Source organism: Lutra lutra, chromosome 4 (assembly GCF_902655055.1).
Source record: "Lutra lutra chromosome 4, mLutLut1.2, whole genome shotgun sequence".
NCBI classification, from domain to species: domain Eukaryota; kingdom Metazoa; phylum Chordata; class Mammalia; order Carnivora; family Mustelidae; genus Lutra; species Lutra lutra.
Genome location: NC_062281.1, coordinates 81,525,341 through 81,551,854, shown reverse-complemented (window position 1 = coordinate 81,551,854; position 26,514 = coordinate 81,525,341). Strand labels below are relative to the sequence as shown.

General features: G+C 35.5%; 1 protein-coding gene across 1 annotated transcript in view; it reads right to left on the bottom strand.

Annotated features, from left to right (window-relative positions):
• PXDNL (peroxidasin like) overlaps positions 1 to 26,514 on the bottom strand; it is a 466,402-nt gene that overhangs the window by 105,014 nt on the left and 334,874 nt on the right. The window contains 2 exon segments of the mRNA XM_047727586.1: positions 21,075 to 21,233; positions 23,545 to 23,661. Of these exon segments, the coding sequence (XP_047583542.1) occupies positions 21,075 to 21,233; positions 23,545 to 23,661 (276 nt within the window).

Below are 26,514 nucleotides of genomic sequence, written 5' to 3'. Positions count from 1 at the left end.
GAGGGAAGTGTATAGCAAATAAGTCTTAATCAAGAAACGTAAGTCTCAAAACACAACCTAACCTTACACCTAAAGGAGCTGGAGAAAGAGCAGCAAATAAAGCCAAATGCTGCAGGAGAAGAGAATTAATAAAGATTAGAGCAGAAATCAATGAAATAGAAACAAAAGGAACAGTGGAACAGTTCAACAAAACTAGGAGCTGGTTCTTTGAAAGAATTAATAAGATTGATAGAACCCTGGCCAGACTTAGCAAAAAGAAAAAGAGGAAGGACCCAAATAAATAAAATCATGGATGAAAGAGGAGTGATCACAACCAACAACAAAGCAATATATTTATGAAAACATATTATGAACAACAATGTGCCAACCAATTAAGCAATCTGGAAGAAATGGATGCATTCCCAGAGACTTATAAACTACCAAAGCTGAAACAGGAAGAAATAGAAATCCTGGACAGACACAATCTGGACTGCAAGCTCGTGCAGCCACTCTGGAAAACAGTATGAATGTACCTCAAAAAGTTGAAAATAGAGGCACCTGTGTGGGTCAGTTGGTTAAGCAAATGCCTTTGGCTCAGGTCATGATCCCAAGGTCCTGGAATCAAGCCCTTCATTGGGCTCCTTATTTAGTGGGGAGCCTGCTTCTCCCTCTCCCTCTGCTGCTCTGCCTGCCTGTGCTCTCTTGCTCTCTCTGTCTAATAAACAGATAAAATCTTTAAAAAATAAAGTAAAAAATAGAGCTACCCTATGACCCAGCAATTGCACTATTGGGTATTTATCCTAAAAGATACAAATGTTGGGGCGCCTGGGTGGCTCAGTGGGTTAAGCCGCTGCCTTCGGCTCAGGTCATGATCCCAGGTCCTGGGTTCGAGCCCCACATCGGGCTCTCTGCTCAGCAGGGAGCCTGTTCCCCCCTCTCTCTCTGCCTGCCTCTCTGCCTACTTGTGATTTCTCTCTGTCAAATAAATAAATAAAAATCTTTAAAAAAAAAAAGATACAAATGTAATGATCCAAAGGGGCACGTGCACCTGAATGTTTATAGCAGCAATGTCCACAATAGCCAAACTATGGAAAGAGCCTAGATGTCCATCAACAGATGATAGGATAAAGAAGAAGTGATATATATATATATATACACATATATATATGTATATATACATACATATATATGCACATATATATGTATATATATATCTATATCTATAACGCAGCCATAAAAAAACAAAATCTTGCCATTTACAATGATGTGGGTGGAACTAGAGGATATTATGCTAAACGAAATAAGAAAGACAATTATCATATGATCTCACTGATATGAGGAATTTGAGAAACGAGACAGAGGATCATAGAGAAAGGAAGGGAAAAATGAAATAAGATGAAACCAGAGAGGGAGACAAACCAAAAGAGACTCTTAATCTCAGGAAACAAACTGAGGGTTGTTGGAAGGGAGGAAGATGGGAGTGATGGGGTGGTTGGATGATGGACATTGGGGAGGGTATGTGCTATGGTGAGAAAAAATAAATTAAATAAAAAATTAAAAAATAAATGTCTATGCCATCCAGAGCAATCTATACATTCAACGTAGTGCCTGTCAAAATACAATCAACATTTTTCACAGAACTGGAACAAATAATCCTAAAATTTTTATGGAACAGAAAAGACCCTGAATAACCAAAGGAATGTTGAAAAAGAACAAAAACTAATGGCATCACAATTCTGGACTTCAGCTCTATTACAAAGCTGTAATTATCAAGAAAGTATAACCAAATTGTCCATCCAACAAGAAGATCTAACAATTGTAAATATTTATGCCCCAAACATGTAAACATCCAAGTATATAAACCAAAAACAGACACAGATCAATGGAACAGAATAGAGAACCCAGAAATGGACCCTCAACTCCATGGTCTACAAAGCAGGGAAGACTATCCATGGAAAAAAGCCTCGTCAACAAATCATGTTGGGAATATTGGACAGCCACATGCAGAAGGATGAAACTGGACCATTTCTTTACACCATACACAAAATAAACTCAAAATGGATGGAAAAACCTAAATGTGAGATAGAAATCCATCAAAATCCTTGAGAAGAACACAGGAAGCAATCTCTGTCACCTTGGCCCCAACAACTTCTTGCTATACACATCTTCAAAGGCAAAGGAAACAAAAGCAAAAAATGAACTATTGGAACCTCATGAAGATAAATCTTTTACACAGCAAAGGAAACAGTTGACAAAACCAAAAGATGACCTACAGAATGGGAAAAGATATTCACAAATGTCTTATCAGATAAAGGGCTAGTATTCAAAACCTGTAAAGAACTCATCAAACTCAACACCCAAAGAACAAATAACCCAGTCAAGAAATGCACAAAAGACATGAACAGATATTTCTCCAAAGAAGACATACAAATAGTCAATAGACACATGAAAAAATGCTCCACCTCACTCAACATCAGGGAAATACATATCAAAACCACAATAAGAGATAACGTCCACCAGTCAGAATGTCTAAAATTAGAAAATCCACAAACAACACATGTTGGAGAGGATGCAGAGAAGGCGGAATACTTCTTATACTGCTGGTGGGAATGCACGCTTGTATGGACACTCTGGAAAACAGTATGGAGGTTCCTGAAAAAGTTGAAAGTAGAGCTACCCTATGACCCAGCAATTGCACTACTAGGTATTTATAACAAAGATACAAATGTACTAATTCAAAGGGGCACCTGCACTCCAATGTTTATAGTAGCAATGTCCACAATAGCCAAATTATGGAAAAAGCCCAGATGTCCATCAACAGATGAATGGGTAAAGAAGATATGGAGTGTGTGTGTGTGTGTGTGTGTGTGTACACACAATGAAATACTACTCAGCCACCAAAAAATGAAATTTTGCCATTTGCAATGATGTGGATTGAACTAGAGGGTATTATGCTAAGTAAAATAAGTCAAATGGAGAAAGACATTTTTCAAATGATTTCAATTATATGTGGAATTTAAGGAACATAACAGAGGCTCATATGGGAAGGAAGGGAATAATAAAACAAGATGAAATCAGAGAGGGAGACAAAGTGTAAGAGACTCTTAATTATAGTAAACAACTGAGGTTTGCTGGAGGAGAGAGGTGGAGGGATGAGGTAACGGGGTGATGGGCATTAAAGAGGGCATTTGATGTAATGAGCACTGAGTGTTATATACAACTGATGAGTCATTCAACTCTACCTCAAAAACTAATAATACACTAAGCTAATTAGATGAATTTAAATTTAATTTAGTTGTAAAAGAAAATGAACATAGACAAAAACCTACAATAATCATTTACTTAATGGTGAAAGAGTAATTGTTTTCCTGTTTTCCCCCTTAGGTATGGAACAAAGCTAGGATGTCTACTTTCAGAACTCTGATTTAACATAGTGCTGGAAGTTCTAGCCAGTATCATATGGCAGGAAAAGGACATAGAAGAAATATGAATCAGCGAAAAAGAAATAAAACTGTTCCCATTTGCAGATGACATCAGTGTCTATTCAGATAATTCTAGAAATCTACCAAACACTTCAAAGTGAGCTCTGCAAGATTGTAGGATACAAGATAAATGTAAAAAAACAATGGTATTATATATTCAAGCAATGAACGTATGAACACAAAAGTTTAAAAAAGAATACCTCTTACAATTTTTCAAGAACATTAAAATATTTATGTAAATACAACAAAACATGCATGGTACTTGTATGCTGTAAACTACAAAATGTTGATGTAAGAAATCAAAGGTGATGTAAATAAATGAAGAGACACATCATATCCATGAATTGGAAGTCTCAAGATAGTAAAGATGTCATTTCTCCAAGAATTGATACCAGGTTTAATGCAATTCTTATCAAAATCCCAGAAATTTTTTTTTTGTGATATAGACAAGATCATTCTAAAATTTATATGGACATGCAAAGGAACTGAAATAGCTAAACAATTTTCAAAAAGAATAAAGTGAGAAGAAACAACCTACTAGATTTTAAGACTGATTATATAACTATAGTAATTAACACTGTGTGATATTGGCATAGAGGACTACATCAATAGAACAAAGAACCCAATAATATAATCATACAAATATGCCCAACTGATTCTGACAAAGGTGCAAAGCAATCCAATGGAGGCCTTTTCAACAAATGGTGTTGGTCTACTGGGTACCCACAGCCAAAAAAAAAAAAAAAAAATGAGGCACAAACTAAGTCTCACAGTTCATACAAAAATTACTTGAAATGGACAACAAACAAACTTAAGTATAAAATGTAAAACTATAAAACTTTAAAAAAAAATAGGAGAAAATCTTTGGAACACAGGACCAGGCAAAGAATTCTTAGCTCTTGTATTGAAAATATAATCCAAAGAAAAAAATGATAAACTGGATTCCATCATATCTAAAAATTTTTGTGTTGTGAAGACCATGTGGAGAGGATGCAATGACAAGTTTCAGACTAAGAGAAGATATTTATAAACCACACAAACAACAGAGGATTAGTGTCTAGAATATACACAGAAGCCCTGGAACTCAACAATGAAAGACCAAACAATTCAAATAGAAAATGGACAGAAGACATGACGTTGCACTGAAAAGGATATACAGAAGATAAATATGCCTGTGAAAAGATGCTCAGCATCACTAGTCATGAAGGAAATGCAAATTAAAACCACTATAAGGTATCACTACACAATTGTCAGAATGGCTAGAATAAAAAATAGTGACAACACAAATCACAAGAAGGCAGAGAAACTGGATCTCTCATGTATCACTGGTGGGAAATGTAAAATGGCAGAACCACTCTGGAAAAGAATTTAGGAATTTCCTTAACAATTTAAAGATGACACTACCATTCAATCCAGCAATTTCACTTTTGGGCATTTATCCCAGAGAAAAGCCAAACCTACTCTCACACAAAAGCCTATACATGAATGTTTATAGCACCTTTACTAGTACTACCAAAAATTAAAACCCAGATGTCCTTCAATAAGTGAATGATTAAACAAGCTGTGGTCTATGTGTCATACTACTCAAAAGTAAAAAGAATAACTGACAAATGATTTGATAATAAAAGAATTGATAACACATAAAATCTGGATGAATCTCCAAATAATTATGCTGGATGAAAAACACAGTCCCAAAAGTTTACATACTATATGATTCTATTTATATAACATACTTGAGACAACGGAATTATAGAAATAGAGAACAGTAGTTCCCAGGGTTTTACTAGGTGGAGTCTACAGGTTGGTAATGAGTCTGGATCTCTTTGTGTTATTGCTTATAACTAAATGTGAATCTACAATTATTTCAAAATAAAAACTTGAAAATAAATCAACTATGTGGACATGTAAGGGAATAATACACACCAAACCCATGTTAGTGGCAAATAGGTTGGAGTTGAGAACAGATGGAAAAGAAGAAGAACAAACAATCTTTAAGTATATTTGTAATGTTTATTTCCTCATTTGAGTAGTGGACATAAGGGCTTTTCATCATATCTTTTTTGATGGCTTTTTATATGACTGAAATAAAAACATACAATAACATCAAAAATTTATTACAAAGTTGAAAATGTTCTGCTCTTGAAGTGAGAACTGTATTTTGTTATATTCAAATCTTACATTGTATTTGGGTTTGCTAAAACTAAGGCTTATAGATTCTTAACAATGCATAGTGGACATCTCATGAGGACTAGTGACTAGGCAGTGACCTTCGTCATTCACCTGAAGGATCTTTAACTAACACTTCATGTCATGGCCTTCATTATCTGATGTTCTCTATCTCTAACCTTGTTCACCTCCTGTCTTAATAACTACTCATTACCACCACTTACATGCCATCACTTTTAGTCTTTTGAAAATATCTAATACTACATCCTACAGAAAAAATCCTCTCTCTCCTGCTCCATCATCTCCTCATTTTGACGCTATCTAGATTCCTAGAAACTTTCCTCTTCCCTCCTGTTGATGACCCCTGTCTAGTGTCATTCTCCCCTTTTCAGTTAGGATCCAAAGTTTCATCATCTCTACCACTTTCCTTCCCAAACTCTCAACTCCTTTACCCCATTGTCTCTCTGTTCAACACACTGGCACTGTGTTCTTCATGCCTCTCCTTCAAAAATATCTGGAGTGATCCTGTGTCCTGGTTTATCAGAGACAAATTTTCTTTGTTGCTTCAGATCCTATTTAACAACAATGAAAAAAAACCCATCTCTCAGCACACACTTCTCCCACAAAATGTCAGCATTTTCTACACCAGAGGAAAAAACCAAAAAACCAAAACAAAAAGCAAGCCCAAAACAAACCCTCAGACTATTAATCCATTGACTTCCTACACTCCTCTTTCATAGAGGTACTTCCCTATACAACCATTTCTAACTGCCCTTTTCTCATCTGAAGTGAAGAAATGCCTCTTACCTTCTCTTTAAGGCAAATTGCTTCATTGAATTTTACAAATCGCATCCCATCTTGCCATCTGAGAAACCTTGAACCACCTTTACTCACTCCCATCTTTCTGCCTTCTTCCCTTCAGAAAACACCTCAGAATAATAGGCTCTTCCCCTTATTTGCCCATATCCCTACCCCATCTTCAGTGTCAACTTCTTACTGTTTGCCTTCACAAAGAAATGTCTTGGAAAAAATAGTTTCTGCATATCTGCCTCCCTGCCCCTTTGCACTGAAGCTTATTTCCTTTGATTTCATGAGAATTGTTCTTTGGGTCCTTAAATTTAGAATCTTAAAAAAAAAAATCAGTCTTCATTGAAGGTACCTGTTTGTAGCTTGGATCCATTAAATCACTCTTTCCTTCTGGATATAATTCTTAGCTCTTGGGATTCTTTCTCCTCTGAGTTTCTGTGTCATACTGGGCACTTGTTATAGTACAATTTACAGCTTTTCTTTCTTCTGAATTATAAGGAATTTCCACCCTTGGCTCTCCTTTCTTCTCACTCAACACACCCCCTTGGTTCTAAATGACTTCATTCATAGCCATTGACTATATAACTTAGCTTTGTGCTCATAAACCAACCATCTTGGTCCCAACAAGCATATTAAATACAACTTTTTCCAAACTGTACTCATTATCTCTCCCCATTTGCTAATTTACCTGTCCTTTTTAGCTATTGAACTAGAAATTTCTTCATATATTACAAATAGTAAAAAAAAAACTTGTCAGTTATGTACGGTGCGAATATCTTTTGATTCTTTTTTTTTTAAGTGAATGGAAGATACAAACTGTAATGTAGATGACTTTATCAATCTTTTTCTTATACAATAATTTTTATATTTTGGTTTAAAAATCCTTCTGTACTACTATCATAAAAATCTCATTTTTATTCATAAATATTTAAATATTTGTTTCTTAATATTAAAGTTATTTCTTAACCTGGAATTTATTTTCGAGTATAGGTAAAGTGAAGATTCATTTTATGGTTTCCCTGTGACCAGTTGCCTATCACTATTTATTGAGGAGATCTACTTTCTTTAGATGAACAGTGCCATGACTGTAATTAATATTGTCTTTCCATAGATCCATAGATCAATTTGTCAATCCCTATGTCAATAAAACAATATGTTAATTATGATAGATTGATAACATCTTGCTATTAGATTATCCTAGTCATTCTTAAATCTTCACTTGTTTATATACAGTTTTAATCAACATTTCATTTTCTACTAAAAACCCTTCTAGGATTTCCACCCGAATTGCACTGACCTACAAATCAATATTGGAAGGACTAACATCTTTACAGAAGGATTCGTCTCTCAATTTCTTCCAACAGCATTTTGTTCCTACAAGTTCTTGAATATCTTTGGTTAGATTTATTTGTTTGTTTTAGATTTCATTTTATTCTGGTAAGAACACTTACCATATATCTACCTTCTTAAAAAATTATTAGTTACAAATCAAAGTTATACATTTTCACTTAAGCAAGATGAAGTTTTGCAGATATTCAGTACACTATCGTATGTACAATCAACAAAATATATTGTTAGATTTATTTTTAAATAATTTATACTTTCTTGCTATTTTAAGAAGAATTATTTTAAAAATAAAATTAGGTATTCTATTTGTTGCTGACATGTAGAAAGAAAAATATTTTTACTTATTAATGTTAACTAATAATCTTGCCAAATTCATTATTTCTGATAGTATATTTTAAATGTTTCTGAATTATGTGAGGAAATTCTATTATGTATAAATAATAAAATCATATGCATTCTTTCTAAATTCATAACTTTTGTTTCCATTTCTTTTCTTTTTGCACAGGCTAGGACTTTCCATTATAAGTGTTGAGTAAATGCAGTCTTCTTTCTACTCCCAAAGGAAATATTTCTAACATTTTATCTTGAAAAACACCATTTTCAAAAATGTTATCCAAATTATTTATAGAAAGTTTTTTTAAAATCATTGCTAAGATCTTAAATAGATGAATAGATGAAAATTTTAATAATGAATAGATGAAAAAATTAATCAAATGTTTTATCTACCTCTATTAAATAATATTAATCCATTAATCTATTAATGTCATTGAATTCAGTAGGTCAATACTTTCTATAGGGATTATTTTGAATTTTTTTCTTATAATATTCTTTATTAGATAAAGTTGGGAACTATTCCCTGTTCTAGTCTCTGTAATAGTTTGTATAAGACTGAATTGATCTTAGACATTTAGAGAATTTGCCCACGAAATAACTGCCAGATTTTTTATTCTTTACTTATCTTTTATTTAAATAATTTCTAACACCATCTTTTTCACCTTTTTGATTGAAACTTATTACCATATATTTTTTTTATTTTTTGCTACCTATCCCTGATATTTTGCCAGGTATACAGAACACTATACTACTTTAATCAAATAATAACTCTCTTAACTGGTATTGCAATGTTAGGTGGCATTTAATTATGTGATTTTTATTCAGTGCCACATCATAGTAATTATTATTATTAATATTTGATACAGAAAATATTTTAATATTTCCTACATGTTCAGCAGTTTCTTTGTTTACCTTTGCATTTTATTTTGAATATTGGTCATTCTTTCAAGATCTTTCTTTTCCTTAGGAATTTCCTTTAGAAATTTCCTTAAAGTACTATTATAGTTGACAAACATTCTGTTTACTGAAAATATCTTTATGAAGCCCTTGTTCTTGAAAGACCAATAGTTATACAATACCATATTTACTGTTATTTTTCTTGAGACACTTTGAAGGTTTTTTTAAGATTTTATTGAGTTGATAGAGAGCAAGAGCAGGGGGAGGAGCAGGGAGAACCAAACTCCCTACTGAGCAGGGAGCCAAATGAGATACTTGATCCCAGCATCCTGGGATCAGGATCTGAGCCAAAGGCAGACATTTAACTGACTGAGCCACCCGTATACCCCAAGACAGTTTGAAGTTTTGATTCCAACATATTGTGGCTTCCATTGCTCCTGATATGAAATCTATTGTTAATTCAATCGATATAGGTGATTTGCCTTTCCTCTCTAACCAATAATACCACTGATATGAACTACCCATTGAGTGAAGAAATCATATCACCAGAGAGTATGGAATAACCAACTTTGAGAAGAAACAACCGGCTAAAAGGCCACAAGTTGGAACTCCTTCTCCCATACCAAGGAAATGAGCAGTAGGGGAACCTCAATATGACTTCTGAATAAAATGCTTATAATGCTAGAGAACTAGCCATGCAGAGGTCCCTGATGACCAGAAAAGACCTCATAGCAACAAAAAGAGAGGGTCACCTTGCCATTGGCTTCCCATTAGTGAACCTGTCCTTTCCTCTCCATTCCTTCAGAGCCATCACTAAGCAGGAAGAATTGAAAGAGTAAAAAGAAGAAAGTATACCCAAAAAAAATAGAAAAAAAAAACCCTAAACCTTGCCCTTTCCCAGTCCCTGCACTCACATGCACACCCCAATCTACTAGAGTCATCTGCCCCAGCCTGCACTGAGAGGCAGCCAGGAAAAGAACTACGTCTACATTGTGAGACTTAAATATTGAATAGAGATGGAGCCTTGTGGTTTGGGAGCATAAGTGTGGCATTTCCAGTTTTTATCAAAAAAGTAGTCCAACAGCAACAAGGAGGATAAAAATCAGAAACATACTGCTAGTGTTGCTTATAAATCTACCAGCTTCATTTTCAGCAACATTAGGGAAGCACTAAAGCTGACTCCACCAAAAAAAGGTGGAAGGAGGGCTACCTAAAGCAGAGAATCAAGTAGAGATGTGTGTGGAAGAGGATATGACATGATCTCAAGAAGGGCCAGGCACATACTCTTCCTGACTAGAAAGACATCTCCAGAACAAAATCTGCATCATAGGCACATAGTGCTATTTTTTATATGTCTACACAGTTAGTTCCAAAGGTTTTAGATAATTATCTTTTCTTCACTCAAAGAAAACACCATCTTTTTCATACATGACATTCCCATATGAAAAGGAATCAATTTGTAGATTATATATTTTGTCATAATGTACTATCTGGGTGGTTTTAATTTATGTAGCTTTATTACATATTTTATAATTTAGTATGATGAGTCCTCCTTATTATGGTTCCTTTTCAGAATTTTCCCAGTAATTCTTTCTTTTGTCTCTTGGCTAATTGTAATGATTTGTCTCTCCAAATCTATATTAAGTGATAATAATGACAGCAGTAATCTTTTCTTTAGAGAAAATATTTATGGTATTTCTCTATTACGCAGGATTCTGGTTAACGATTTCAATAAAGCAAGAGTAATTTATAATAAATCCTAAAATTTCATTAAAATATATAAAAGGAAAACTATCTTATATATCTGACTATGCAAAAAGTCCAGGAATGTAAATCTATTTTATCATGTTGAAGAGATGTTTGTTCAAACCTATGTTAACTGGGAGTTTCTAATGAGAATAAATGTTGAATTTTATCAAATGTCTTTTTAGCATGTATAGAAAGAATCCTGATTTTTCTTCTGAAATTTATTAATATTATAAATTATATTAATAGCTTTCCTATTATTACACTATCTTTGGCTTTCTTGAATAAAAACCACTTAATTATGGACTAATATTTTTTTCATATGCTACTTGTTTTTCATTTATAATTACATTTATTTATTTACACTATTGGATTTTTGGCATAGATGTGCAAGATGATTTTCCTTTATATATTTAAAGAACTCTTAGGATTTTTTTTTTATAAACATATAATATATTTTTATCCCCAGGGGTACAGGTCTGTGAATCGCAAGGTTTACACACTTCACAGCACTCACCATAGCACATACCCTCCCCAATGTCCAAAACCCCACCCACCCAACACCCCTCCCCCCATCAACCGTCAGTTTGTTTTGTGAGATTAAGAGTCACTTATGGTTTGTCTCCCTCCCAATCCCATCTTGTTTCATTTACTCTTCTCCTACCCCCTTAACCCCCCATGTTGCATCTCCTCTCCCTCATATCAGGGAGATCATATGATAGTTGTCTTTCTCCAATTGACTTATTTCGCTAAGCATGATACCCTCTAGTTCCATCCACGTTGTCGCAAATGGCAAGATTTCATTTCTTTTGATGGCTGCATAGTATTCCACGGTGTATATATACCACATCTTCTTTATCCATTCATCTGTTGATGGACATCTAGGTTCTTTCCATAGTTTGGCTATTGTAGACATTGCTGCTATAAACATTTGGGTGCACGTGCCCCTTTGGATCAGTACGTTTGTATCTTTAGGGTAAATACCCAGCAGTGCAATTGCTGGGTCATAGGGTAGTTCTATTTTCAACATTTTGAGGAACCTCCATGCTGTATTCCAGAGTGGTTGCACCAGCTTGCATTCCCACCAACAGTGTAGGAGGGTTCCCCTTTCTCCGCATCCTCGCCAGCATCTGTCATTTCCTCACTTGTTAATTTTAGCCATTCTGACTGGTGTGAGGTGATATCTCATGGGGGTTTTGATTTGTATTTCCCTTATGCCCAGTGGTGTGGAGCACTTTTTCATGTGTCTGTTGGCCATCTGGATGTCTTCTTTGCAGAAATGTCTGCTCATGTCCTCTGCCCATTTCTTGATTGGATTATTTGTTCTTTGGGTGTTGACTTTGCTAAGTTCTTTATAGATTTTGGACACTACCCCTTTATCTGATATGTCATTTGCAAATATCTTCTCCCATTCTGTCAGTTGTCTTTTGGTTTTGTTCACTGTTTCCTTTGTTGTGCAGAAGCTTTTGACCTTGATAAAATCCCAATAGTTCATTTTTGCCCTTGCTTCCCTTGCCTTTGGTGATGTTCCTAGGAAGATGTTGCTGCGGCTGAGGGTGAAGAGGTTGCTGTCTGTGTTCTCCTCAAGGATTTTGATGGATTCCTTTCACACATTGAGGTCCTTCATCCATTTGGAGTCTATTTTCCTGTGTGGTGTAAGGAAATGGTCCAATTTCATTTTTCTGCATGTGGCTGTCCAATTTTTCCAACACCATTTATTGAAGAGGCTGTCTTTGTTCCATTGGACATTCTTTCCTGCTTTGTCGAAGATTAGTTGACCATAGAGTTGAGGGTCTATTTCTGGGCTCTCTATTCTGTTCCATTGATCTATGTGTCTGTTTTTGTGCCAGTACCATGCTGTCTTGATGATGACAGCTTTGGAATAGAGCTTGAAGTCCGGAATTGTGATGCCACCAACTTTGGCTTACTTTTTCAATATTCCTTTGGCTATTCGAGGTCTTTTCTGGTTCCATATAAATTTTAGGATTATTTGTTCCATTTCTTTGAAAAAGTGGATGGTACTTTGATAGGAATTGCATTAAATGTGTAGATTGCTTTAGGTAGCATAGACATTTTCATAATATTTATTCTTCCAATCCAGGAGCATGGAACACTTTTCCATTTCTTTGTGTCTTCCACAATTTCTTTCATGAGTACTTTATAGTTTTCTGTGTATAGATTCTTAGCCTCTTTGGTTAGGTTTGTTCCTAGGTATCTTATAGCTTTGGGTGCAATTGGAAATGGGATTGATTCCTTAATTTCTCTTTCTTCTGTCTTGTCGTTGGTGTAGAGAAATGCAACTGATTTCTGTGCATTGATTTTATATTCTGACACTTTACTGAATTCCTGTACAAGTTCTAGCAGTTTTGGAGTGGAGTCCTTTGGGTTTTCCACATATAGTATCATATCATCTGCGAAGAGTGATAGTTTGACTTCTTCTTTGCCGATTTGGATGCCTTTAATTTCCTTTTGTTGTCTGATTGCTGAGGCTAGGACTTCTAGTACTATGTTGAATAACAGTGGTGATAACGGACATCCCTGCTGTGTTCCTGACCTTAGCGGAAAAGCTTTCAGTTTTTCTCCATTGAGAATGATATTTGCGGTGGGTTTTTCATAGATGGCTTTGATAATATTGAGGTATGTGCCCTCTATCCCTACACTTTGAAGAGTTTTGATCAGGAAGGGATGCTGTACTTTGTCAAATGCTTTTTCAGCATCTATGGAGAGTATCATATGGTTCTTGTTCTTTCTTTTATTAATATGTTGTATCACATTGATTGATTGCGGATGTTGAACCAAACTTGCAGCCCTGAAATATATCCCACTTGGTCATGGTGAATAATCCTTTTAATGTACTGTTGAATCCTATTGGCTAGTATTTTGGTGAGAATTTTTGCATCTGTGTTCATCAAGGATATTGGTCTGTAGTTCCTTTTTTGATGGGATCCTTGTCTGGTTTTGGGATCAAGGTGATGGTGGCCTCCTAAAATGAGTTTGGAAGTTTTCCTTCCATTTCTATTTTTTGGAACAGTTTCAGAGAATAGGAATTAGTTCTTCTTTAAATGTTTGGTAGAATTCCCCAGGAAAGCCGTCTGGCCCTGGGCTTTTGTTTGTTCGGAGATTTTTGATGACTGTTTCAATCTCCTTACTGGTTATGGGTCCGTTCAGGCTTTCTATTTCTTCCTGGTTCAGTTGTGTTAGTTTATATGTCTCTAGGAATGCATCCATTTCTTCCAGACTGTCAAATTTGTTGGCGTAGAGTTACTCATAGTATGTTCTTATAATTGTCTGTATTTCTTTGGTGTTAGTTGTGATCTCTCCTCTTTCATTCATGATTTTATTTATTTGGGTCCTTTCTCTTTTCTTTTTTATAAGTCTGGTCAGGGGTTTATCAATCTTATTAATTCTTTCAAAGAACCAGCTCCTAGTTTCATTGATTTGTTCTATTTTTTTTTTTTTGGTGTCTATTTCATTGATTTCTGCTCTGATCTTTATGATTTCTCTTCTCCTGCTGGATTAAGGTTTTCTTTCTTGTTCTTTCTCCAGCTCCTTTAGGTGCAGGGTTAGGTTGTGTACCTGAGACCTTTCTTGTTTCTTGAGAAAGGCTTGTGTCGCTATATATTTTCCTCTCAGGACTGCCTTTGTTGTGTCCCACAGATTTTGAACCATTGTGCTTTCATTATCATTTGTTTCCATGAATTTTTTCAATTCTTCTTTAATTTCCTGGTTGACCCATTCATTCTTTAGAAGGATGCTGTTTAGTCTCCATGTATTTGGTTTCTTTCCAAATTTCCTGTTGTGATTGAGTTCTAGCTTCAGAGCATTGTGGTCTGAAAATATTCAGGGAATGATCCCAATCTTTTGATATTGTTTGAGACCTGATTTATGATGTGATCTATTCTGGATAATGTTCCATGTGCACTAGAGAAGAATGTGTATTCTGTTGCTTTGGGATGAAATGTTCTGAATATATCTGTGATGTCCATCTGGTCCAGTGTGTCAGTTAAGGCCTTTATTTCCTTGTTGATCTTTTGCTTGGATGATCTGTCCATTTCAGTGAGGGGAGTATTAAATTCCCCTACTACTAAATTATTGCTGTCGATGTGTTTCTTTGATTTTGTTATTAATTGGTTTATATATTTGGCTGCTCCCACGTTAGGGGCATAGATATTTATAATTGTTAGATCTTCTTGTTGGACAGATCTTTTGAGTATGATATACTGTCCTTTCTCATCTCTTATTATAGTCTTTGGCTTAAAATCTAATTGATCTGATATAAGGATTGCCACTCCTGCTTTCTTCTGATGTCCATTAGCATGGTAAATTCTTTTCCACCCCCTCACTTTAAATCTGGAGGTGTCTTCGGATTTAAAATGAGTTTCTTGTAGGCAACATATAGATGGGTTTTGTTTTTTTATCCATTCTGATACCCTGTGTGTTTTGATTGGGCCATTTAGCCCATTAACATTCAGGCTAACTATTGAGATTTGAATTTAGTGCCATTGTATTGCCTGTAAGGTGACTGTTATTGTATATTGTCTCTGTTTCTTTCTGATCTACTACTTTTAGGCTCTCTCTTTGCTTAGAGGACCCCTTTCAATATTTCCTGAGAGCTGGTTTGGTGTTTGCAAATTCTTTCAGTTTTTATTTGTCATGGAAGCTTTTAATCTCTCTTTCTATTTTCAATGATAGCCTAGCTGGATATAGTATTCTTGGCTGCATGTTTTTCTCATTTAGTGCTCTGAATATATCATGCCAGCTCTTTCTGGCCTGCCAGGTCTCTGTGGATAAGTCTGCTGCCAATGTAATATTTGTACCATTGTATGTAACGAACTTCTTTTCCCGGGCTGCTTTCAGGATTTTCTCTTTGTCACTAAGACTTGTCAATTTTACTATTAGGTGACGGGGTGTGGACCTATTCTTATTGATTTTGAGGGGGGTTCTCTGAACCTCCTGGATTTTGATGCTTGTTCCCTTTGTCATATTGGGGAAATTCTCTCCAATAATTCTGTCCAATATACCTTCTGCTCCCCTCTCTCTTTCTTCTTCTTCTGGAATCCCAATTATTCTAATGTTGTGTCATCTTATGGTGTCACTTATCTCTTGAATTCTCCCTTCGTGGTCCAGTAGCTGTTTGTCCCTCTTTTGCTTAGCTTCTTTATTCTCTGTCATTTGGTCTTCTATATCGCTAATTCTTTCTTCTGCCTCATTTATCCTAGCAGTGAGAGCCTCCATTTTTGATTGCACCTCATTAATAGATTTTTGATTTCAACTTGGTTAGATTTTAGTTCTTTTATTTCTCCAGAAAGGGCTTTTATATCTCCCGAGAGGGTTTCTCTAATATCTTCCATGCCTTTTTCGAGCCCGGCTAGAAACTTGAGAATTGTCATTCTGAACTCTATATCTGACATATTACCAATGTCTGTATTGATTAGGTCCCTAGCCTTCGGTACTGCCTCTTGTTCTTTTTTTTGTGGTGAATTTTTCTGCCTTGTCATTTTGTCTAGATAAGAGTATATGAAGGAGCAAATAAAATACTAAAAGGGTGGCAACAACCCCAGGAAAATATGCTTTAACCAAATCAGAAGAAATCCCAAATCGTGAGGGGGGAGAAAGGGGATAAAAAGAGGTTCAGAAAGAAAAAAAAAAATTAAAAAAAGAAAACGAATAAAGAAAAAATATAAAAAAGAAAAATATATATATATTAGATAAACTAGTTAAAAAACGTTAAAAAAGAAAAAGGTAAAAGTTAAAAGAAATTGGCAGAAGAAGATAAAAAAAATTGAAAAAGAAAAAAAAAATTAAATTAACTGCAAGGCTAAAAAATCATGGGGAGAAAGCCGTGAGCTCCGTGCTTTGCTTTCTCCTCCTCTGGAATTCCGCTGCTCTCCTTGGTTTTTAAACCTCACTCCTTGGTAGGTGAACTTAGTCCTGCCTGGATTTCTTGTTGTTCTTCTGAGGGAGGGGCCTGTTGTAGTGATTCTCAAGTGTCTTTGCCCCAGGCAGAATTGCACCACCCTTACAGGGGGCCAGGCTGAGTAATCCGCTCAAGTTTGCTTTCGGGAGGTTTTGTCCCCTGAGCGCTTTCCGTAGAGTTACAGAGGACGGGAATGAAAATGGCGGCTTCCCAGTCTCTGGCCCGGAGGAGCTGAGAGCCCAGGGCCCCACTCCTCAGTTCACCCTCAGAGAACAGTGCCCATTTACTCCCGTCACCCTGGCCTCCGGCCACGCTCCGAGCTGACCGAGCCTTCGACCGGTTCAAGGTAACCCCGAGCTGAGAGCTCACTCCTCGGCTCTGTCTCTGTAGCCGGCTTCCCCGTTCTAATACCTGTAAGCTCTGCGACACTCAGACACCCCGGATCCTTCTGTGACCCTGCGGGACCTGAGGCCACGCTGACCCCACATGGGCTTCACCCCGGTTAAGCCTCTGGAGTGATGTCCCTCAGCGGAACAGACTTTTAAAAGTCCTGATTTTGTGCTCCGTTGCTCCACCGCTTGCCGGGAGCCAGCCTTTCCCCCCGCGGTCTATCTTCCCATCACTTTGGATTCACTTCTCTGCCAGTCCTACCTTTCAGCAAGTGGTTGATTTTCTGTTTCTAGAATTGCTGTTCTTCTTCTCTTCAATCTCCCATTGGATTTGTAGGTGTTTGCAATCTTTAGATAAGCTATCTAGCTGATCTCCTGCTACCTGAAGTAGTCTCAGCCTGCTACTTCTCCGCCATCTTGACTCCTCCTCCTTAGGTTTTCTTATCAAGCTTAGGTTTGTTTTACTAAAAATATTCTTAGTGTGTTTATTATTTTCTAATTCCTGAAACAACATGAATAGCATTGGAATTTTTGTTTTTTATACATGTGATTTTCCTTGGGATACCACATGGCCACATGCTCTTAGTGGAGAGAGCTCTTTCACAAATTTAATATTCAGAATAATTATCAGTCTATTCAGCTATGCTAGAGAGTAACAGCCAGCTATCTGTACTCCTGTGTTCTTTAGCAACTTTTTTCTCCCTTACTATATTCTGTTTATATTTCTATCTCTTCTGAAATTTGTTTTAATTAAATATGTTTCTATAAAATTACTACCTTCATCCAATGTTTGTATATATATTTGCATATGCTTGAGCAAAATATTAGAGGAAAAAATAAAATTATTGCATAGCTAATAAAAGTTAGAATCATCTCTGGAGTGAATATACATTGTTCATAACACAGCAAGGGACATAAAGGGTAGACATGAGAAAGGCAAGTAAAATGAGGTGGGAACAAAGAGTTTAAAGAGATTAAAAAGAAAATTAAAGATCTAGAAATCAGGCAAAGAAGATCCAACAAATGATATTACTCAAACACATTAACTTCAGGAGCACTACACTTAAAAATTATTGAGAAGCTCAAAGAACTTTTATTTATGTTGATTATATGTATCTATGTTCACTATATTAGAAATTAAATCTGAGAACTTTAAATTTTACCTATTCAAAAATTACAGTTATAAACTCATACAATTTTCAAATAAATAATACAATTTTATGAGCATTAATTAATTTTCCAAAAATAAAAGTAGTGAGTGTAGTAGCATATTGTTCTACACTTTTGCAAATCCCAATAATTGCATAACTGCTTTTCAGTTCAATCTCTTGCTATTGGTCATTTTAGTTGAAGTATATGAATAAAATATGGCCTCACAAAGATAAGTATTCACAAAATGTAGGGATATTTTAAAAGTTTTTCCAGGTAATTGTGAAAAATCTTTGATACTACATCAAAATTTGACAACTGATAGCTTCTTTTGCCAATTTCTTTCATGACACATCTACCAGAGAGTCAAGATTTAATAAAAGTTGTATTTTCCCCATTTTATCAGTAACATTGTAAACAAAATTACTTTTTTTTCCCACACTACAAGGGAATAATATATGAATTACTAGTACAATTTGGTGCCACTGCTTTGATTCATGCTAAAGGTTCAGCACCTTTATCCACCATTATCTTGGTACCATCAAGGCAAATGTCAACCTAGTAGAAAAGGCAAACAAGATCTTGATATTATTATGAGATTGTTTTAACCCAAAAACCCCATGAAAAGTTCTTTTACACTTCAGTACACACAAAATTGGGCCTGCAAAATATTGTCAGGGATGCTAGTAAAAAATATTGTTAATAATTTCAGAGATAAAATGGTTCCACCTGTTATATGTTTACTTGAATTCATTAACTCCTCCATTCCCCCAGTCATAGATGTTCAGGTCACCTAGTATATCACTCAGCTATATAATAGAGTTAATGGTTTATTTTTAGAGTTTTTTCACCTCAACATTTGCCTGTTCATTTTGGGCTGATTACTATCCTACATAATATATCTGGCCAACAAATGGAAAGTTCCATGGCCTATAGTCAAGGTATGATATATTCTAACTCAACCAACAATCCCAACTATTTCTTCCTTATGGCCCTCTTCCCCACTCCATTCACATAGTTCATGTTCAACATGTAGGGCTCTATGTTTGCTAAAATAACTTATTGGTTTCCACATTTGTGCTTATTGCTAATAATATTTTAACTATGGATATTTGATAAATTTATCAAATTCCTCCACATTTGTCAACTATCAGATTGAATGGCACATTCTAATACTAATTTCAACAGTAGCATCTTATAAAGCTTACAGAGTGGAGGAAAGGAACCCTCCTTGGGGAAGAGGCATGCTTCTAAATTGAGATCTAGAGGGTCAGTGGGGGACACTGGTGTAAAGATGTAACAATGGAGCAAAAACAGGACAAAACTAAGACCATTAACTTCACCATCGTCATGCTATATTTTATTTGACTACAATATGTTGGTCTAATATGCCCTCCTTTTTAAAAAAGTATTAATGTAGGGGTGCCTGGGTGGTGCAGTCAGTTGGATATCTGACTCTTGGTTTGGGCTCAGGTCATGATTTTAGGGTTGTGAAATCAAGCCCCAAGTCAGGCTCCATGCCCAGTGTAGAGTCTGCTTGAGTTTCTCTCTCTCCCTCTGCACCACGCCCCAGCATTCTCTCTCTCCCACTCTCTCTGCCACTCTCAAATGAATAAATAAATCTTTAAAAAAGATATTAATGCAAAAACCTCCTGATTTTTAAATTAGTTGAATTAGTTGAAAACTAATTCAAAAGCAATTTTAAACATTCTGCAGAGCAGATTTCAGCCTTTCCTTTTAGAAAGAATGACCCAAAGATATGGGTTTTCCAAGAGCATGGCAGTTCCCTTTAACTTTCAAGTTTTTTTCAAATCTTGCCATGCATTTCAGCTGCTACTTGACTACTTTCCCTCTTCATAGAACCTTAACTTGATCAAGTAAATAAATAATAACAAGCACTTGATATGTTAAAAATATAGTGAGAAAAGAATCAATACTGTATTGTACATAGATATTAGTTCAGTGTAATCTTATGTCTCTGTCTCAGCATCACTGAATATTTCAAAATTACTAGTATTTCTTTTTACATTTATATTGCTACATCTGGCTGATCTTTGTCTCTATATTTTATATGCTCTTATCTAAATATGTGCTACTGCTGAATTTAGATCTACTATATCAAAATAAATTATAGCAAATTTATGGAGAAATCTAGGAAATTATCTTTAAATGCAAAACAATCCTAAAAATTCAGTTTAGGCATTATATATATATATATATATATATATATATATATATATAACATAAACCAGTAACTGAGAAGAAATTTCAAGAGTACCTAATAACAACCATTTTTCATCCTTACATTGGAACTTTCTTTAAAAATTTAAACCTTGAGTTTTCTTTCTTTCTTTTTTTTTTTCTTTTTTTTACATGTCAGTTAATGATATATTATGGACAAATAACCCAACCTCATACCAGAATATTACTATTTATGATAAACCAAAGTACTGTATTTCATGATGAGTGTGGAGAAAAGTGTCTGCAGTATATTCCCAATAACCCTCAGCATAAAAGATACATCAATATAAGACCAAAATTCAAGTGATCAGGTGTGAGAAATTTATCTTTCTGTGAGCTAGTCTCTGCAGGTAAGGCTAATTAACTAGTTCTGAAAAAAATGTAAGAAAACACAAAATGATATTTTTTGGAAGAAAACATGATATTAATAATTAACATTAATAGAAATAAAATCCTCAAGTTGAAAAAAAAAGACTTATTGGAAGAGAGCTATAAAATTTGCAATTTCTTAGATCCTATAAAATAAAAAACTAAGTAAGTAATAAAATCACCCAGGGAGGTGTGAAAGACACATAAAGAGGCACTCTTCAATTGTGTAAATCCAATCACAGCACACATTACCTTTGGGTTTTACAGTTAGCTGGAGAGATGCTTTTTTCACTCCCAACGGACTCACTGCCTGACATTCATATTGGCCTTGGTCATGATGTGCTGCATGCTCAATTCTCAAAGTTCCAGAGGAGAGAACTGTATGTAGGCTTTCCTGAGAGACTTGCCCTCCTGCACAGAGGGAAACAAAATATTTTGTATGGCACTGTTTATGGCTCAAAGAGCTGACAGCTATTACTGTGTGATCTTCAAGTGTTTGGTAAAGGTTGGGGTCTCTCTGGAAGTCCTCTGTGTCACAATACTGGGACCCCCCCCATAACACTGCATCTGGAAACTGGGGCACCCAGCTTGACCAGCCCCCAAGCAGGAGAACTGGTCAGCTCCCTTAATGAATTCCTGCACCTTCATATTTGCTCCCTCAGTTTTATTTTCCACAGTTAGAATGCAAATTCAAAACTAACCTTATTCCAGCATTACCCTTGTGTATGGTGCCTTCCTATTACTCTTAGAACAAGTTATAAAATGCCTAAGGGGGAATGTGAGGCATTGCACAGGCTAACCAACCACACCTACCTCTATAGCCTCATGGCCCCACTCTTTACTTAATGGAGTGCAAATAAGGCAAAATTTGGAGAACAGAATTGTTTTTGCATTTTTTTATTTTTAAATAACAGTTTTTATTCCTAGATTACTCCCCAGAGTGATTACTAAATATGATTTTCAAATACCTTTATAATATTTGTTTGTCACATGTATGTGATATTTGTAATATAAAAACATTATGGAATTACAATATTTAAGGTGCTGAGACAGAATCTTGGGAATGGTGGTTTTTGTGACACTCAGGTTGTAATCATCACTCACAGTCACAACCACCCAGCCAACATTGCACTTTATCACCTCTGAGTTTACACTGAGTTTACACTCCTTGTGGCCATTAACAAGTTAATGGATTGTCATTCTCAACTATTTCAGTGATAGTATTTGTCAAATGTAAATAGCTAACCTTTATTGTTAATAAATAAAATATTAAAAATGGATAACTAAAAATAAATAATAAATTTTAAAAATCTATTTACCTTTGTAAACAGTTAACTTTTATTGACTTTCTACACAAAGGAGCCAAATACACTTTTAAATGTTTATGAGTATAAATACACCCAAAATAATCCCCACAATCACCCAGTGTTGTAGGCAATATCAACACTCCCAGCATATAGATAAAGCAACTCTGGTAAAACCACAGTTAACTTACTTGCGCAAAGTCATGCAACTAGTAAATGAAGGAGGGAAATGTGAATCTTGTCTTTCCAGCTTCAAAGTTCACCTCCTACCCACTCTACTTTTATAAAGATGAGATCAAAAATTTTAGCCAAAAGAAGTTTACAAATGTTGATGTGTTTAGAATTTAACCTAGTTACCTGAACTAATAAAAAAGTTAACAATTCCAAGACCAGAGAAGTCTTAGTGGAGCATTCATCTCAGAGTATAGACCCTACTCTCTAACACTGCAAGGATCACTAGAAGTTCCTGGCCCCTTGGATCAAAACCGCACACCCCTTCCCAACACTTTAAAGATAGCAGCTCTCTAGACACCTGGATGGCTCATTTGGTTAAGCCAGCGACTCTTGGTTTTGGGTCAGGTCATGATCTCATAAGTTGGTGAGATCCAACCCATATAGGGCTCCATGCTCAGCAGGGAATCTGCTTGAAGATTCTCTCTCTATCCCTCCCCCAACTCATGCTCTCTCACGTGCTTTCTCTTTCAAATAAATAAATAAATCTTTTTTAAAAAGCATTTTTTAAAATTTTTTTAAAGATTTTATTTATTTATTTGAGAGAGAAAGAGCACACAAGTGGGTGGAAAGGCAGAGAAAGAAATAGACTTCCCACTGGCAGGGAGCCTGAGATGGGCATTGATCCCAGGCCTGGGATCTTGACCTGAGCCTAAAGCAGATGTTTAACCTACTGAGCTAGCCAAGCACCACCCCCTGCCACCAAAAAGCATTCTTTAAAGAGAAGAAAAAAAAAAGGGACAATATCCCTCTTTTATCCATTTAACATGCTAGAGTTTTCTTACGGTTGGTTTCACTGCACTTACAATTTCACTTTGTACTAAAAGAGAATTCTGCCACTTTAAAAAATACTTAAAACCACTAACTGTCCAATAATTTTATTTTAAAAATCAAGAAACTGAACAAACTAGTGGTTGCCAGAAAGGAGGTACATGAGAGAATGAGTAAATTAAAAAAAAAAAAAATCAGGAAACTGAGTCCCAGAGAGATTATATGAGGAAAGCTACATATTCAAATGTTGAAACTTAACATATAACTGAAATTATGATGTCATATTTAATTCAAACATGTGTGATGTTTTCATGTCCATGATATAACTATGATAATTAGTTTAAGTTGTTTTTTCTCCTCCCTTAACAAGGAAGGTATTTATCTCTTTCCACAATTACTTGCCCATATGCTAATACCTGCTTTGGTCCAGGCAATTATTGGAGGTGGGTTGCCTTCAGCTTCACAGAGAAATTCGACAGTGTGTCCTTCTAGCACCACTTGATCCTTAGGGATTACTGTGAATTGTGGAGGAGCTAAAGAGAATGAAAATTTATATCAAAATTAAAAATTATTCTGTAAATTAATAGTAAAGGAAAAAAGAAAATATGTTTAAATATGTTCCTTAATTATAATTTATTTCCAATTATTTACATGAAAACTATTAAGAATGTACAATTACTTGTGTATGTTTGTGTCTGCTTGCAAAGAAACCAAAAATATACATTTCTGGTTTGCAAAGCAGAAAAGCAATAGTTAGTAAGAAAGAACAATTTCTAAATCTTATGGACTCTGCTTCATATGTTATCTATTAACTGCAATAGACATATATAAAACTAAAAATTGTATTTGAACCATTAACAAAATTGTTTCCTCCAAGCTTTCATACATGATAAAATTGCAACCAATTGCTCTCATTAATTTCAGGAAAAAATGTTTCCTGTAATACGTGCTATTGTACCTTTTAAAAATTCACATTTAAGTCAAAATTTCAAGACTTCCAAACCTTCAGATCTTTTACAATTAATTTGTTTAAATAATAAATAGCTAATAGATGCATATACAGTTATGCAGTCTATTCATGACTCTTTTATTAATATGAAAAAGAAATCTGTATGACCGTTTAAGGGCATGATGATCTCCAATGATAGCTGTAAGGTTTTATAGGTGAGATAAACACGACACGAGGCAAGGTAGGCACAAGGCAAGATTTATTAAAGGCACTCTCCGGCAAAGTTTCAGGGCTCAGGAGAAGGAGAGCCAGGAAAGTCACGCTGGGAGGAGGTGGACACTCTCGGGAGAGGTTCCACGACTCTGGAAAGTGGAGTTGGGGAAATCGCACTGGGAGGGAGTCGGCAGGGGTCTTTTATCAGGCCAAGGCAGGGCATGGGCTCACATCCATATATGATAGGGTATTTGGTGATCAGAGGGTATGGGGTGGGGGGTCCTGATACTCCTGTTTCCTGCATAGGTATAGGGTTACCTATGGAGACGTGACCTGGGCATACATCCTTTTGGTGGGAGAGTCAAGGGTTGAGGAAGTGGGGGGAGGGAGCTGGAAGATGGCGGCCCCAGTGGTCATTTCTATTGTTCCTCCTGCATTCCCGGAGCCACCGATCCAACAATACCAATGTGTTGACATTTTCCAAACAAGTTTCTGAGATGACTTGACCTCTTCTCCTTGCTTAGATCTCTGTACTTATCTCCTCATTCCTCTTCCTCACTGTCTGGATTTACAAGAATCATGATAAAATAAATAGTATTTGGCAAACTGTATTTGTTTCAGCTTTCATATTGTGTTTACGTAATAAAGACTTTTTAAAGTCCTCAATTCTAAAAAGGTACTAGGCTAAAAAATGGTAAAAGTTAAATTATGAGATCACAAAATTCACGAAAGTCCTCAGGAATACCTGCAAGATATTTGTACTAGAGTCTTAGAAAAGTCAAGGTGAAAATAGCCCACAGATCGGCAGGCTCAGGCTCCATGTTCCATAGATGAAGAAATTAGGGCTGAAGGTGGTTGAAATGAATAATTCTTAGAGACACAATGAGAATTTGGGCCACTCAATGTTCTTTCCAGAACATTGCATGAACTTTTTAAATTGCTAGGAATAACTTGAAGTGAGCAAAAATATTTCTACATTAAAAAATGGATTCATGACACAGTAAAAAAGCTATAAAGCAAAAGTAGGTAGTAGTTACGGCAAGTCATTTAGTGAAGGCACAAGTTTTGGGCAATTTGACTAGAACTTTTTAATAGTAACTAAAACTCACACCTAGCCACATCTGGCATTGTTATATTTCATATGCAGTATTGTTATATTTTACATGTTCTCATAAAAAGTGATATTTTTAATCCAAGACTATATCCAACCAGAAACTATGAAAGACATTTTACATTTGTTCCTAGCAGTAAAATGGTCAATTTGCTAGATCAGTGAAGAAATTTTAATACAATGGGAAGAAAACCCAGAACATCTAAATATCACAAAGGCAGGTGGTGTAAGCTAGAGGAATTCAAGAGGAATAATGAGTTGACATTTCTGGGCCTATCACTTAACAATGGTGGCCATCAAGCCTACCTCTAATACTAACACACCACATGCTTAGATGAAGCGTTTTGCCATTTTATTAAAATCCACCCTTCTGGTGGCTTTTACAAAACTCAGGACTGTGATGCCTCATACAAAAAAGGATTTTTATTTACATTGTTGGTAACTATAGGCCCTTTCATCTAAGTGCCCCATACTGTGATTCACACCTTTCATTGAAACTGTTTCTTTTTCATTTCATCATTTGTTCAGCTGGTCGAGGAAAGGAAATTAATTTGTGGACAGTTGTGTTCTTGGCTTAAATGGACATTAAAGGAACTAAAGAAAATTGATGGAACATCTGTTAAGATGACACAGAAAAAGTACATCTTAAAATATTTAGTCTATGCATTAGGCAAATAAAAGGAGCCTCTTTTATAAATGTATCAAATGATTAATGGACCATTTCAAGACCAATTAAAAATCTCAACACATAGACCTACAAGTAACCCAACTATACAGTTGCAAGGGACAAAAGATAAGCAGATGGCAATTTCAGTACAAACTGCCTGGTAAAAAGAAATCGTTAGTGTATTGTGGTATAAGAAATGAACAGCACCATAAATGTCAGAGTTTGGTCAGACTTGAACTGATACAGATGAAAAAATAGAAGAAGTAAAAGCTAAACACAAGAAGCTGAGACACAAAAGATTAGAATGGTATGAAATAAAGGAGCCTGTCAGAGTGAAATTAGGCATTATGCTTCTAAACACCAAATACTAACATTAAAAAAAAAAAAAATGCAAGCAAAAAACACCCCAAATGCTATTTCTTTGTAAGCATTTTTCAATCTTGACA